General features: G+C 58.8%; 1 protein-coding gene across 1 annotated transcript; it reads right to left on the bottom strand.

The window, feature by feature from the left end:
• Positions 1–5,416: 5,416 nt before the first annotated feature.
• Positions 5,417–8,613, bottom strand: PIM1 (Pim-1 proto-oncogene, serine/threonine kinase). Its single transcript, XM_056137374.1, has 6 exons — positions 8,440–8,613; positions 8,261–8,367; positions 8,114–8,164; positions 7,649–8,015; positions 6,499–6,675; positions 5,417–5,846 (listed from the first exon to the last, which is right to left on the bottom strand). The coding sequence occupies exons 1-6, from the start codon at positions 8,519–8,521 to the stop codon at positions 5,692–5,694; spliced, it is 939 nt and encodes a 312-aa protein (XP_055993349.1). The 5' UTR covers positions 8,522–8,613; the 3' UTR covers positions 5,417–5,691.
• Between the last annotated feature and the right edge of the window lie 2,976 nt (positions 8,614–11,589).

Genomic DNA, 11,589 nt, shown 5'->3' on the forward strand with positions numbered 1-11,589 from the left:
GACTGTGTGGGATGCCGGGGGATTGAATCCAGGTCAGCTGCATGCAAAGCAAATGCCCTCCCCACTGTATTATTGCTCCAGCCCCAAACTTAATATGTTCTACATATTATAAAATATAATTTTCATTTTTTTTTCTTTTGGTGCTTGGTTACTATTCAGCTGTGCTCAAGGCTTACTCCTGGCTCGAGACCATATGTGATGCTGGGGACTGCACGAAAGTCCATCTCTGCAGCATATTATCTGCTCCTTCCTTCCTTCCTTCCTTCCTTCCTTCCTTCCTTCCTTCCTTCCTTCCTTCCTTCCTTCTCTCTCTCTCTCTCCCTCTCTCGCTCTCCAGCCCCAAACTTCATGTTTTACTCCATATGAAGTTTTACTCTCTCTCTCTCTCTCTCTCTCTCTCTCTCTCTTTCTTTCTTTCATAATGGAACATCCAGCAGTGTTCAGAGCTTATATCTATATCTGACTGTGCTCAGGGATCACTCCTGATAAGCTAAGGGGACCATATGGGGTGTGGAAGATCGAACCCATGTTGGCTGCCTTCAAGGCAAATGCCCTCCTTGCTATGCTGTCAATCCAATCCCATCTGCTCTTTTTTTTTTTTCCATTTTAAAAAACCTTGAGGAGAGGGTATGGCGAGATACAGCAGTGGGTAGGGCACTTGCCTTGCACACGGTCAACCCAGATTTGATCCCTGGCACCCCATATGGTCCCCTGAGTGCCGCCAGGTGTAATTCCTGAGTGCAGAGCCAGGAGTAAATCCTGAGCCCATTGGGTACGATCCAAAAAATGAAAATGAAAAAATAAAAAAAAACCTCGGGGCCAGCGAGAGAGTGCTGCTGGTAGGGCACTGGCCTTGCACATGACTGGCCCAGGTTCGAGTCCCACCCGGGTGACCTCTGAGCACAGAGCCAGGAGTTAGCCCTGAGCACCTCTGTGTGTGGCTTCCAAGTCACAAAAATGAATAAATGTTGCAATGATGCAACCTAGCTCTAGCTTGTAGCTAACCGTGAGGTGGACCTGCTGTCAGCGGAGTGGATTTTGAGGATCCCCGAGGTAATGGGGAGATGGAGGGGTGGCGGGAAACGTTAGTTCCAGGGGGGCTCCCCCCTCTCTCTGCAGATTTAATGCTTCATTTCATAGGTGAACAAATGAAGGCTCACCCTAGAATCCCCCTCTTTGAAGCCTCCCCAGATCAGTCAAAGAAAGCAATGATTTCATCTGCTGCCTCCTATGGGATAAGAAAAGGTTTTGGGGGGCTGGAGAGATAGCACAGCGGGTAGGGCGTTTGCCTTGCACGTGGCCAACCCGGGTTCGATTCCCAGCATCCCATATGGTCCCCTGAGCACGGCCAGGAGTAGCTCCTGAGTGCAGAGCCAGGAGTAACCCCTGTGCATCGCCAGGTGTGACCCAAAAAGCAAAAAAAAAAAAAAAAAAGAAAAGAAAAGAAAAGAAAAGGTTTTGGATTTTTGGGGCCACACCTAGCAATGCTCAGGGCTTATGCCTGGCTCTGCACTCAGGGATCACTCCTGGCAGTGCTTGGGGATTACATGGAGTGCCGGAGATCGAACCTGGGTTGACAAAGCAAGCCCCCTGCACTCTCTACTATCTCTCCATCCCCAAGTTCATGTCATTTTAAAAATCATCAAGAGTGCTTGGGACGAGAACTCAATGAGCTGAGTACATGCCTTGCATGCAGGAGACACCCCCCCCGCCCCCGGTCCAATCCCCAGCACCAGCAGGAGCATTCCCTGAGCCCTGGACCAGGAGCAATTCCTGAGCACTGAGCCAGGAGTAGCCCCTGAGTACCACCATGTGTGCCACTACCCCCAACTAAATAAAAAGGATCATGAAATAGTGACAGCAAAGCAACAACGATAAAGAATCACGGAGGGACCTGAGTAATAGTAGCAGGGAGGACATTTGCCTTGCACACGGCTGACCCTGGTTCGATCCCCAGAACCCCATATGGTCCCTCCAGCCCTGCCAGAAAGAATCCTTGAGTGCACAGTATGACCTGAGCACTGGTAGCGGGTAGGTCGTTTGTAGGTGTGGCCCAAAAACAAATCAAAAAGAATAAGGCAAACTCTTTAGTCTTCACCCTCTGGAACATAAAACTGAGCACTGCCCAAACCATTGGGAGCCCTCCCCGACCTCTGACACCCCTTTCCCTGCCTCTGTCCTGGCTCAAGGAATTTATCACCCAATCCTTCTTATAATTTTACTACATGTATGTCTGCATCTGCAAGCAGGGGATGGGATGGTATTTCCCTGAATGTAAGTACAGGTCCTTAATTCAATAATCCAATCAGTGAGTGTGTCTCTTCAGATATTAATCGACTTAGATGCGAATCTCCAGAGATCCAACAGGTGCCGCAGCTGCCCAGGGCGGCCCGGAAGGACGGGGGAGAACAGCGCCCAGGCTGCCCTGCTCTCTGCTTCGTCCGTTGCTTGTGTGATCGATCTCTCGGTCGTGTTACGACTCCCTTTCCACACTAGATTTCTTGTTTAGGTGTGGGTGTGTGTGGGGGGTGGGGGGGCAGCGCGCTCAGTGTGTTTCTTTTTTTTTTTTCTTTTTGGGTCACACCCAGCGATGCTCAGGGGTTACTCCTGGCTCTGCACTCAGGAATTACTCCTGGCAGTGCTTGGGGGACCCTATGGGATGCCAGGGATCGAACCCGGGTCGGCTGTGTACAAGGCAAACACCCTACCCGCTGGGCTATCGCTCCAGCCCCCGCGCTCAGTGTGCTTAGAAGCTACTCCCAGCACTGCTCCTGGCAGCTTCCAGTGCTCCCACATGCAAAGCATGTCCAGTCCCTTTCCAACAGCGAACCACAAAAGAGAAAGCACAAGGAGGTGGAAGAAATGGGACCACCAATATTCGCAAGCAGGCAAATTCACCGCTGCAGGATCCTTGAATAAAGAGCATGACCTGCATTAGAACATCGATTTTGAACTGCTCACAAGAGGCCAAAATGACCTTTTACCTTTTCCACACCAGCCCCAGTATCTGGCACCCAAGGTAACACTGTTCATTTATTTCTTCAGCGGTAATCTTCCTTCAACCCTAGGAGAGTCTCATCAGAGAATGGGGAAACTACTAGAAACTCACTTCCAGGGAACGGAGGGTGGGGCTTGTAAGATTGCGTTAGAAGTTTGGAGCAACTATGAATTGTTCAAGCAAGGGTCAACTTTACTGGAATGAGGCCTGCAACCCTCACAGTCCGAGAGGCTGGGAGGGAGTGTGTGTGTTTTTACGGGAAGCAGGGGGTGGGGAAGAGAAAAGGGGAACTTCGAAAACCAGCCCCCAGAACCAAGGATCCTGGGTTCCTCTCCCTCAGCCGCACGGGTTCTGGATCTAGTCCAAGTTTGCTCAGAAGCGTCAGGAATGGTGATCCGGGCCCTCAAGCATCCGGACAAGTGCCTGGGCAGTGTCCACTGGCTGTGCACACAGGGCAGGAACGCGCTTGCCCGCTGGGAGGGCAGGCTCACCAGACGCCCGCCTGCCAATACAGTCGTGGACAGCACGTGCAGGTCTAAGGCCCCGAGTTGAGTCCCAGGCACCAAACACACCCAGCGAGTAACAGAACATGCTCTCACATATTCCAACTATGTGTTCTAAGGGAATTCCTGGGGTCTACCACCCAGTCTAAACTCACAGGGAACGGACTAGAGGCTTAAACACATTCGGGCAAAGAAACCGCAGACCGAAAACACTAATTATCCCAGCACAAGCAGTAGGAAAATCTGCAGGCTAACATTTTACCTATTTCCAGGATAAGCCTTTGTCTTTGTCATGGGGGGTGTAGAAACTGTCAAAGCCAACCAATTCCCACCCTTTGGCTTTTGTTGACTAAACCCTACACTAAGCATGAAAGGAATTTAAGTCAGGGGCCAATACAGGTAGGTTTTTGGTAACTTTGAGATGTACGGGCTATTTTCTCAAATGGCTTACTCGTGAGAGAAAACCTCAATTGTCCATCAGCAGGGCCACGCCCAAGAACTTTCTCCAACACCGGAAATGGTCACTATATAGTCATTAGTGCCAAATTGAAGTGTTCTATGGCTGAGTTACCACCCCCCATAAATAGCTATTAATATTTTAACCTGGCTGTGTTGCACCAACTCAGTTCCAGAGTTGGTGTGGAGGCCAAGGACCCGCACGCCCGATCTTGTCCACCCCAGACTAGCCCCCTAACACCTTGGTCACCCAGTCACTTCAGAAAGGTGACACGCAAGGAAAACCATGCAAGGAAACCAGGTAGGCTCTGTTCTTTACACGTATTACAGGGCTTTTGCCCAAAGTCAGTAATAAATACACAATTACGTTGGCCTTTACAGAGAACACACTAGGAAACCACAGGTTAAGACAAAAGGTTTTTATTAAAAAAAACGCCAAGTATAAAAAAAAAATAAGATCTCTTTTATTCCCCTGTACAGTATTTCACTCTGATAAAACCAGCAGGCTACACGCTGCTCCAAACAGCCCCGGAGAGGATCTGGAAGGCACCGTCCGAACGGCCTTTCATATAGCTATCCCGAACACACAAGTCAGCAACGCCCTCCCACCTCCCGCGGGCCCTCAGGGAAGCAGGCCAGGACCCCACAGCAGTCAGGGGCTTCAGCAGCTGTCCTGCCTGAGTCCCGTCACCCTACGAGCAAGCGTTCGCAGCCCTCCCCCCGAAGATCCCGAAAGTCAGAGGAGGAAAGAAAAAACGGCGGCGGCAGGCGTGGAAGCGGAGAGCAGGAAGGGTACCAAATAAATAAATAAATAAATACATTAACATTGACCTCAGGTTAGAATGCGCACCTCTCAAAAACGGGGAAAAAAAAGAGTCAGGCAAAATAACTTAAAAAGGCATAATGGGGAAAAAAGAAAAATCAGGTCTACTACAATCCTTTTGTACACTACCATGCCAACTGTACACACATTTACAGTTTTTTCTGTGGATTTGCATTGTTTGTGCATTTTGTGTGTGAGGTCTTGGCTTTGAAGTTACATAAAAACCAAAAAGGAATAAAAAAAAAAAGGAAGACCAGTTCACTCGGAGTTTTACTGAAGGAGGCAGAAACGGGCAGGTGGCTCAGTGTTTGGCCCTGCAGCCTCGTCCATGGCACCTTTCGAATAAGGATGGGGGAGGGGGAGGGGAAGAAAACAGGGAACCAACCCAGGCAGATTTTTGGAGAAGCAGCAGGTAAAAGAGGCAAGTTCAAGTATTTCTCCCAGCACAGCCGGAGTCCCCACAGAAGGCACTCAGAAGAGTCGGAAGAGGTGACAGGGACTTAAAATGGTGCTAGTCCTACCCCACCCCAACCCGTCCCCCCCACCCCACCCGACCCGACCCGTGGCCACAAATCAGCAGAACTCGTGATGAAGGGCACAGTCCCACAGCAGGGTTCGGACCCACTCCCCCCACCCCCCACCCCGGGATCTTGCCAGTCCAGCCACACTGGACACCTAGGAGAGCATCTACGAGTGGGGGCCTGGACACCTGGCGCCGGCTCCTCCCCGCGCTGGCGGGAGGCAGCCTCCAGGGGCCTTGGGGTCTGGAATGAGTTGTAAATATTGTTCCTGTATCAAGCACTGTCCTGCTTGGCGAGAAGTGTCACTGGTAGCTTAGGGAGCTGGAAACTGGAGAGTCCCCTTCCCGGGGCAGTGGGCGGGAAGGGGGGGGGCGCCTGCTGAAGAAGCCGCTATTTGCTGGGCCCCGCAGACAGGCTGTGGAGATGGATCTCAGCCGTTTCCTGAGGCAGGACATCTTGCATCCACGGGTGGTTCTGAATTTCTTCGAAGGACGGCCGATCAGACGGTCTCAGGGACAAGCACCATCTAATGAGATGCTGACACTCTACAGAAACAAGATCAACACGGTTACGTGTGACTCAATCTGTTTTCGCAAGGGGAAGGCCTCCCCGGGGGCCCCCAGCCCGGGGTCTCAGAGACCTAGGCCCCTTCTCACTCTCGGAAGGCTTCAATGGGAAGGTGTTACCTACGCTCTCCAGTGTCTGCTTTCGGCTTTTAAAAAAAGAAAGAAAAAAACTCCCCTCTTAACCCTGTGGTTTTTAGACTTCAATAGTCAGGGCCTTTCCCACGACACCCACACACCAGAAATAGGAAGCGTGATGACAAGGATTCTGATGAGACATCACGGGGGAGCGTGATGAGGTGATTCAACTACAATTCACCTACCAACTGACAAATAGGAACACCACCCACAAATGAGCTCACTGGAGCCACATAATTGGGGGGGGGGGCTGTAGTGCCTTCAAATCCCCCCCCAGACCAAGAGTGCAGGGACCAAGATTGTGTGTGTGTGAGCACTCAAACTTAGGCGGGAAGGAGCCTGTCATCTTAACATGCTCAAGGCCTCGCACTCCTCTCCAACCTAAGGCCTGCATTCCCAGGACCGGAGAGGGCAGGCCAAGGGCACGGCCTCCCAGGGGAGGGAAGGGGGCCACTGCCTACTCCCACCCGCCAGGAGTCTCCTCCAGAGAGGCTACCTGAAGAGACCCTTTGCCTGAAGAACACTTGGCCCCTGATGATCTCCTCGTCGTGCTCAAAGGGAATATCTCCGCAGACCATGTCGTACAGCAGGATCCCTAGGGACCAGACGGCGGCCGACCTGCCGTGGTAGCGATGGTAGCGGATCCACTCAGGAGGGCTATACACTCGGGTCCCTGCGGGCCAAGGGGAACGTGCAAGGGTTACGCTCTTTGAGCCCGAACAGAAGATGCCAAGAAACCTCTGCAAAAGGCAGCCCCCGCCTGGGGCTGGAGCGATCGCACAGCGGGTAGGGCGTTTGCCTTCTTGCACGCGGCCCACCCGGGTTTGGCTCCCAGCATCCCGTAGGGTCCCCGAAGCACCCCCAGGCGCAGTTCCTGAGTGCAGGAGCCAGGAACGACCCCAGTGCAATGCTGGGTGGGACTCAAAAAGCCAATAAATAAATAAATTAATTAATTAATTTAAAAAAGCCAGGCCTCGTGCTCCTGGCGGGCAGGGAGCTCCCTTCCCCCTGACGGCCCCGGCAAGTCATTCTCCAGCCCGGCCCTGACCTCGGGCCCGCAGCAGGCCCGCAGCAGCAGCACGCGGTCCAGCGGGCGCGGGAGCCCCGGCCCGCCCCCGCCTCCTCCGGCCCGCCCCGCCCCGCCCCCCGCGCGGCCGCGGGCTGGGCACACCACGTGATTCCTGTTTACAAACTTTGGGTTGTAAAAGCCCGCGCGGGCGCTGCCGCGGGGGCTCGCCAGGGGGCAGCAGCGGCCCGAGACCCCGCCGGGCCGGCCGCCCATTAACTGCTCGATGCAGGGGGAGAAAAAAAAAAAAAAAAAGAGGCAGCGCCGCCGGCCGCGTCCTCCAAGGGCGAGGAAAACCTGCGAGCTCTGAAACGGGCAGGGCGCGCCCCCCACCCACCCCGGGGCGAGAGGATGCTGCCCCCGGCTCCGGGGCAGGGCGCTCCCCGCACCCCGGGGCGAAATGCCCCTAACCGGGCCCCGGGCAGGAAAGATGCTCCCCCCCCACCGCCCCCCGGCAAGGATGCTGCGCCCCCCCGCCCCCGGCTCCTCCCGGCCACGCACACGCGGGGCCGAGCCGGCGCGCGCCGCCACCCCCAAACGACCTCTGGCGCCGGCCGGGCGGGCGGGCGGGCGCGCTCACCGTCGAAGTCCGTGTAGACCGTGTCCTTGAGCAGCGCCCCCGAGCCGAAGTCGATGAGCTTGAGCTCGCCGCGGCGCAGGTCGATGAGGATGTTCTCGTCCTTGATGTCGCGGTGCAGCACCCCGCAGCTGTGGCAGTGCCGCACGGCCTCCAGCACCTGCCGGAAGAAGCTGCGGGCCAGCTCCTCCTGCAGCGCGCCGCGCTCCGTGATGAAGTCGAACAGGTCCTGCACGGGCTCGGGCCGCTCCAGCACCAGCACGAAGCTGTCGGGCCGCTCGAACCAGTCCAGCAGGCGGATGACGCCGGGGAAGCCCGAGCCCACCTTGCGCAGCAGGACCACCTCCATGGGCACGCGGGCGCCGCTGGGCTGCGGGAGGGAGCGCGGGCGTCAGGCGGGCGGGGCGGGGGCACGCGCGCGCCCACCCGCCGCCCGCCGCCCGCCCGCCGCCCGGCCCGGCCACTCACCAGCTCGCCCCAGTCGGAAATCCGGTCCTTCTCCACGTGCTTGATGGCCACCTGGGGAGCCGGGCGGGGGCCGTCAGCAGCCGCGGGAGGGAGGGAGGGAGGGCCGCCCCCCGCGCGCCGCCCCCCGCGCGCCGCGCCCGCACTCACCGGCAAGTTGTCGGCGACGCGGACGCCCGAGTAGACCGAGCCGAAGCCGCCGCTGCCCAGGAGCGGGCCCACCTGGTACTGCGCCTCCAGCGGCTCCGGGTCCTTGCCTGCGGGGCGCAGAGGCTCAGCGCCCGCCGCGGCCCGCGCGCCCGCCCCGCCCGCCCCGGGGGGCCGCTCACCGGGCGCCAGCTTGGGGCCGTGCAGGTCGCTGCAGGGCGCGGCGCGCAGGTGGGCGAGCGAGTTGATCTTGGACAGCAGCATCCCCGCCGCGGGCGCGGGGCGCGGGGCGCGGGGCGCGGGGGGCGAGCCCGCGGGCTCGGGCGGCGCCGAGGGCGGCTCTGCGGCACGGCGCGGCGCGGCGCCACGCGCGCTGGGCCGGCTGCTGCCGCTGCTGCCGGGGCCGCCGCCGCTCCCGCCGCTGCCGCCGCTGCCGCCGCTGCCGCCGCCGCGCGTCCCGGGCCTCCTCCTCCGCCTCCGCCGCCGCGGCCGCTGCAGCAGACGCCCGGCTCGCCCGGCCGCCAGGAGTAAAGGGGCGGCGCGCGCCGGCGGGGAGGGGCGCGGCGCGGAGGGCGCGGCGGCGGGGCGGGGCCTCTCCGGGAGGCCGAGGCGGGGAGCCGCGCGGCGGCGGCGGCGGCGGCGGGCGGGGGCGCGGAGCGGCTGGGCGGCGGCGGCGGCGCCGGGCGGCGCCCCGCGGCCCCGCCCGGCCCCGCCCCCGCGCGCCGCGCCGGCCAACCGCGCGCCGCCTCATCTGCATGGGGCGGGGCGCCGCGCCCGGCCCCGCCCCCGCGCGCCGCGCCGGCCAACCGCGCGCCGCCTCATCTGCATGGGGCGGCGCGCCCCGCCCCGCGCGCGCGGTCGGAGTGGTCCTGCGCCGCCGCGACGTGGCGGGAAGGAAAAGGCGCCAAAGTGGAGGGGGAGGGGCGCGGGGCGGGGGCGGCGCGGGGCGGAAGGATGGGGAGGGGCGTAGCGATTCAAACCCAAACAATAACAAAGCCATCAAAGGCCGCCGGGCCCGCCCCGCCGCGCTCGCGGCCGGGCCTCCGGGTCAAGGGCTGGCGCGGCCGGGGTGGGGGCGGGGCCGCCCCGGGTGGTCGCGCGAGGCGGGGGCTTGATCGCCGAACAAACGGGGGGGGGGCTGGTGACGCCTCGGCCGGGCGCGGCCCCCGCAGGGATGACGGGGAGCCCCCCGCCCCCCCCCCGGGCCTCCGGGCCTTTGTCCTCCGAAACTTGGCCGAGTTGCGGGCCGCGGGCCGGGCCGGACCGCCCGCCGCCCCCCGGAGGGGAGGGGTCCCGGGGCCGCAGGGCTGCCGGGGCTCGGAGAGGTTTCGCGGGAAAAGTTGCCCACGGTGCTCGTTCGTAAAGATGCCAGGGGGTCGCCACCGTGGGCGGATTCATCGCCGGGAAGATGATGCGTTTTCCTTTTGTGTCGCGGGGCTCCGCTCATCCCTTTCGGATGACGCGGAGGAGGCCCGAGGGAACGAGCGTCGCCCCCTGGTTTCGGGGACCGGACACCCCACGAGGCCTCCCTCGCCCGGCCGCCGGGAGAGGCCCCCTAGCCGTGCTGCGCGCGGCGGACCCAGAGCAGGCGCCCCCCGGCCGGGCTGCATCTCCAGCCCCGTAGCCCGCCTCGGGGATGTCCTTGAGATGGTCACGGGCCGGCTCGGTAACCTTGGCAACCTGCGAAGGGCGCTGCGATGTGCTCGTGTCCTTGCGGGCTCCCGACCCCGCCGTGCCAGCGGACGTGCTTGGGAATCTCCAGCTCTGCACCCTCCCGCCCGCATGCGATAGTCCACGGGACGCAGGTCTCCCTGTTGGGGTGGGCGCCCAGTCTTGGGAGCGGGGGTCCGGCCGGGTCTGCCGCTGTAAAATTAAACCGAGTTCTCCCGTTTCTCGGAGCGTGCATGCTTCTTGGTTTTTGCTGGCTCTTGGTGGAATTTTCTGCAAAGGGAGATGCAGTGAACCAAGTGCAAGTGCTAGTTTTACTCAAAGCTTTCCTTGGGACGGGGTCGGGGTGGGGTGATAGCGCAGCGGGAAGGGCATATCGACTCAGGTTCGATTCCCGGCATCCCATATAGTCCCCTGAGCTCTGCCAGGAGTTGAGTACGGAGCCAGGAGTAACCCCTGTGCTCTGCCAGGTGTGATTCAAAAAGAAAAAAAAAAAGGTTTAAAGCTGTCCTTGGTACTGAGCTAGGGCAACGTTAAATATACGCCAACTCCTCTGCCCTCCTTTTCCTATCTCAAACTCTTAATAGGCTCTTCCCACTTGTTCCCCTCACTGGGCACTCTCCAAAAGTTTACCTGTTCTGAACCGCCCCCTCCTCCTCAAGTCTTTGCACTTGGGGGGCGGGGTTTGAGGCACACTTCCAGTGCTCAAGAGTGACTCCTGGCCATGCTCAAGGGACCATATGGGATGCCAGGGATTGAACCCAGGTATTTGAGCAAGACAGATACCCTGCTCCCTGTTCTATCGTTCTGGCCCCAAGTCTTTCCACGGTGAGGTCACAACCGCAAGCTCCCCAGATTGCTAAAAAGAGCGCCTAGGTTGTTTTTGTTTTGTTTTGTTTTTAATAAATTTAGGTGGGGGAAATGGTATCAGGTCATACCCAGCCGTGCTTCGGAATCACTCCTAGGGGTGCTCAGGGCCCTTATGGTAGTGCCTGCAGAGCATGGGGAAGGGGTCAGCCATGTGCTGTAATCTCTCCAGTCCTGAAACATTTGTTCTTATTCACTCATCTGACAATCATGGGTTTGTTGGGATTTAAAAAAAAAAAATCTCCGTTGATGTTCCTTGAATATTCCTCCCTATTCCTGGAATAAATATTTTATCTAGTATTTGCTGATAAGACGAAAATGAGTCTTAACAAACAATGAGCTTGTTCTTTTTGGTTTTTTTTTTTTGGGTCACACCCGGTGATGCTCAGGGGTTATTCTTATTCCTGGCTCTCCACCAGGAATTACTCCTGGCGGTGCTAGGCGGACCACATGGGATCCCGGGGATGAACCCAAGATGGAACCCAGGTGGGCTGCCGTGTGCAAGGCAAACGCCCTACCTGCTGTGCTACTGCTCCACCCCAAGCCCGTTCTTAAAGGCACTGCACTGTCCTCCCATCGGTCATCGATCTGCTCGAGGGGGGCCCAGTAGCGTCTCCATTTTGAGACTTGTTACTGTGTTTGGCATATTGAATACATCACGGGGAGCTTGCCAGGCTCTGCCGTGGGGGCGACATACTCTCAGTGGCTTGCCGGACTCTCCGAGAGGGGCGGAGGAATCGAACCCGGGTCAGCGGGGCTAACTGCACGCAAGGCAAACGCCCTACCTGCTGTGCTAT

The sequence above is a fragment of the Sorex fumeus genome, unplaced genomic scaffold (genome assembly GCF_029834395.1).
Source record: "Sorex fumeus unplaced genomic scaffold, SorFum_2.1 ptg000123l, whole genome shotgun sequence".
Classification (NCBI taxonomy): domain Eukaryota; kingdom Metazoa; phylum Chordata; class Mammalia; order Eulipotyphla; family Soricidae; genus Sorex; species Sorex fumeus.

Excerpts from the sequence above, each read along its gene's own strand:
- PIM1 (XM_056137374.1), bottom strand. The coding sequence starts at position 8,521 with ATGCTGCTGTCCAAGATCAACTCGCTCGCCCACCTGCGCGCCGCGCCC. Across the intron at positions 8,016-8,113 it reads TTTCCGACTGGGGCGAGCTG|CCCAGCGGCGCCCGCGTGCC; the intron begins GTGAGTGGCCGG and ends TCCCTCCCGCAG. Across the intron at positions 5,847-6,498 it reads CAGGCAAAGGGTCTCTTCAG|AGTGTCAGCATCTCATTAGA; the intron begins GTAGCCTCTCTG and ends TTGTTTCTGTAG.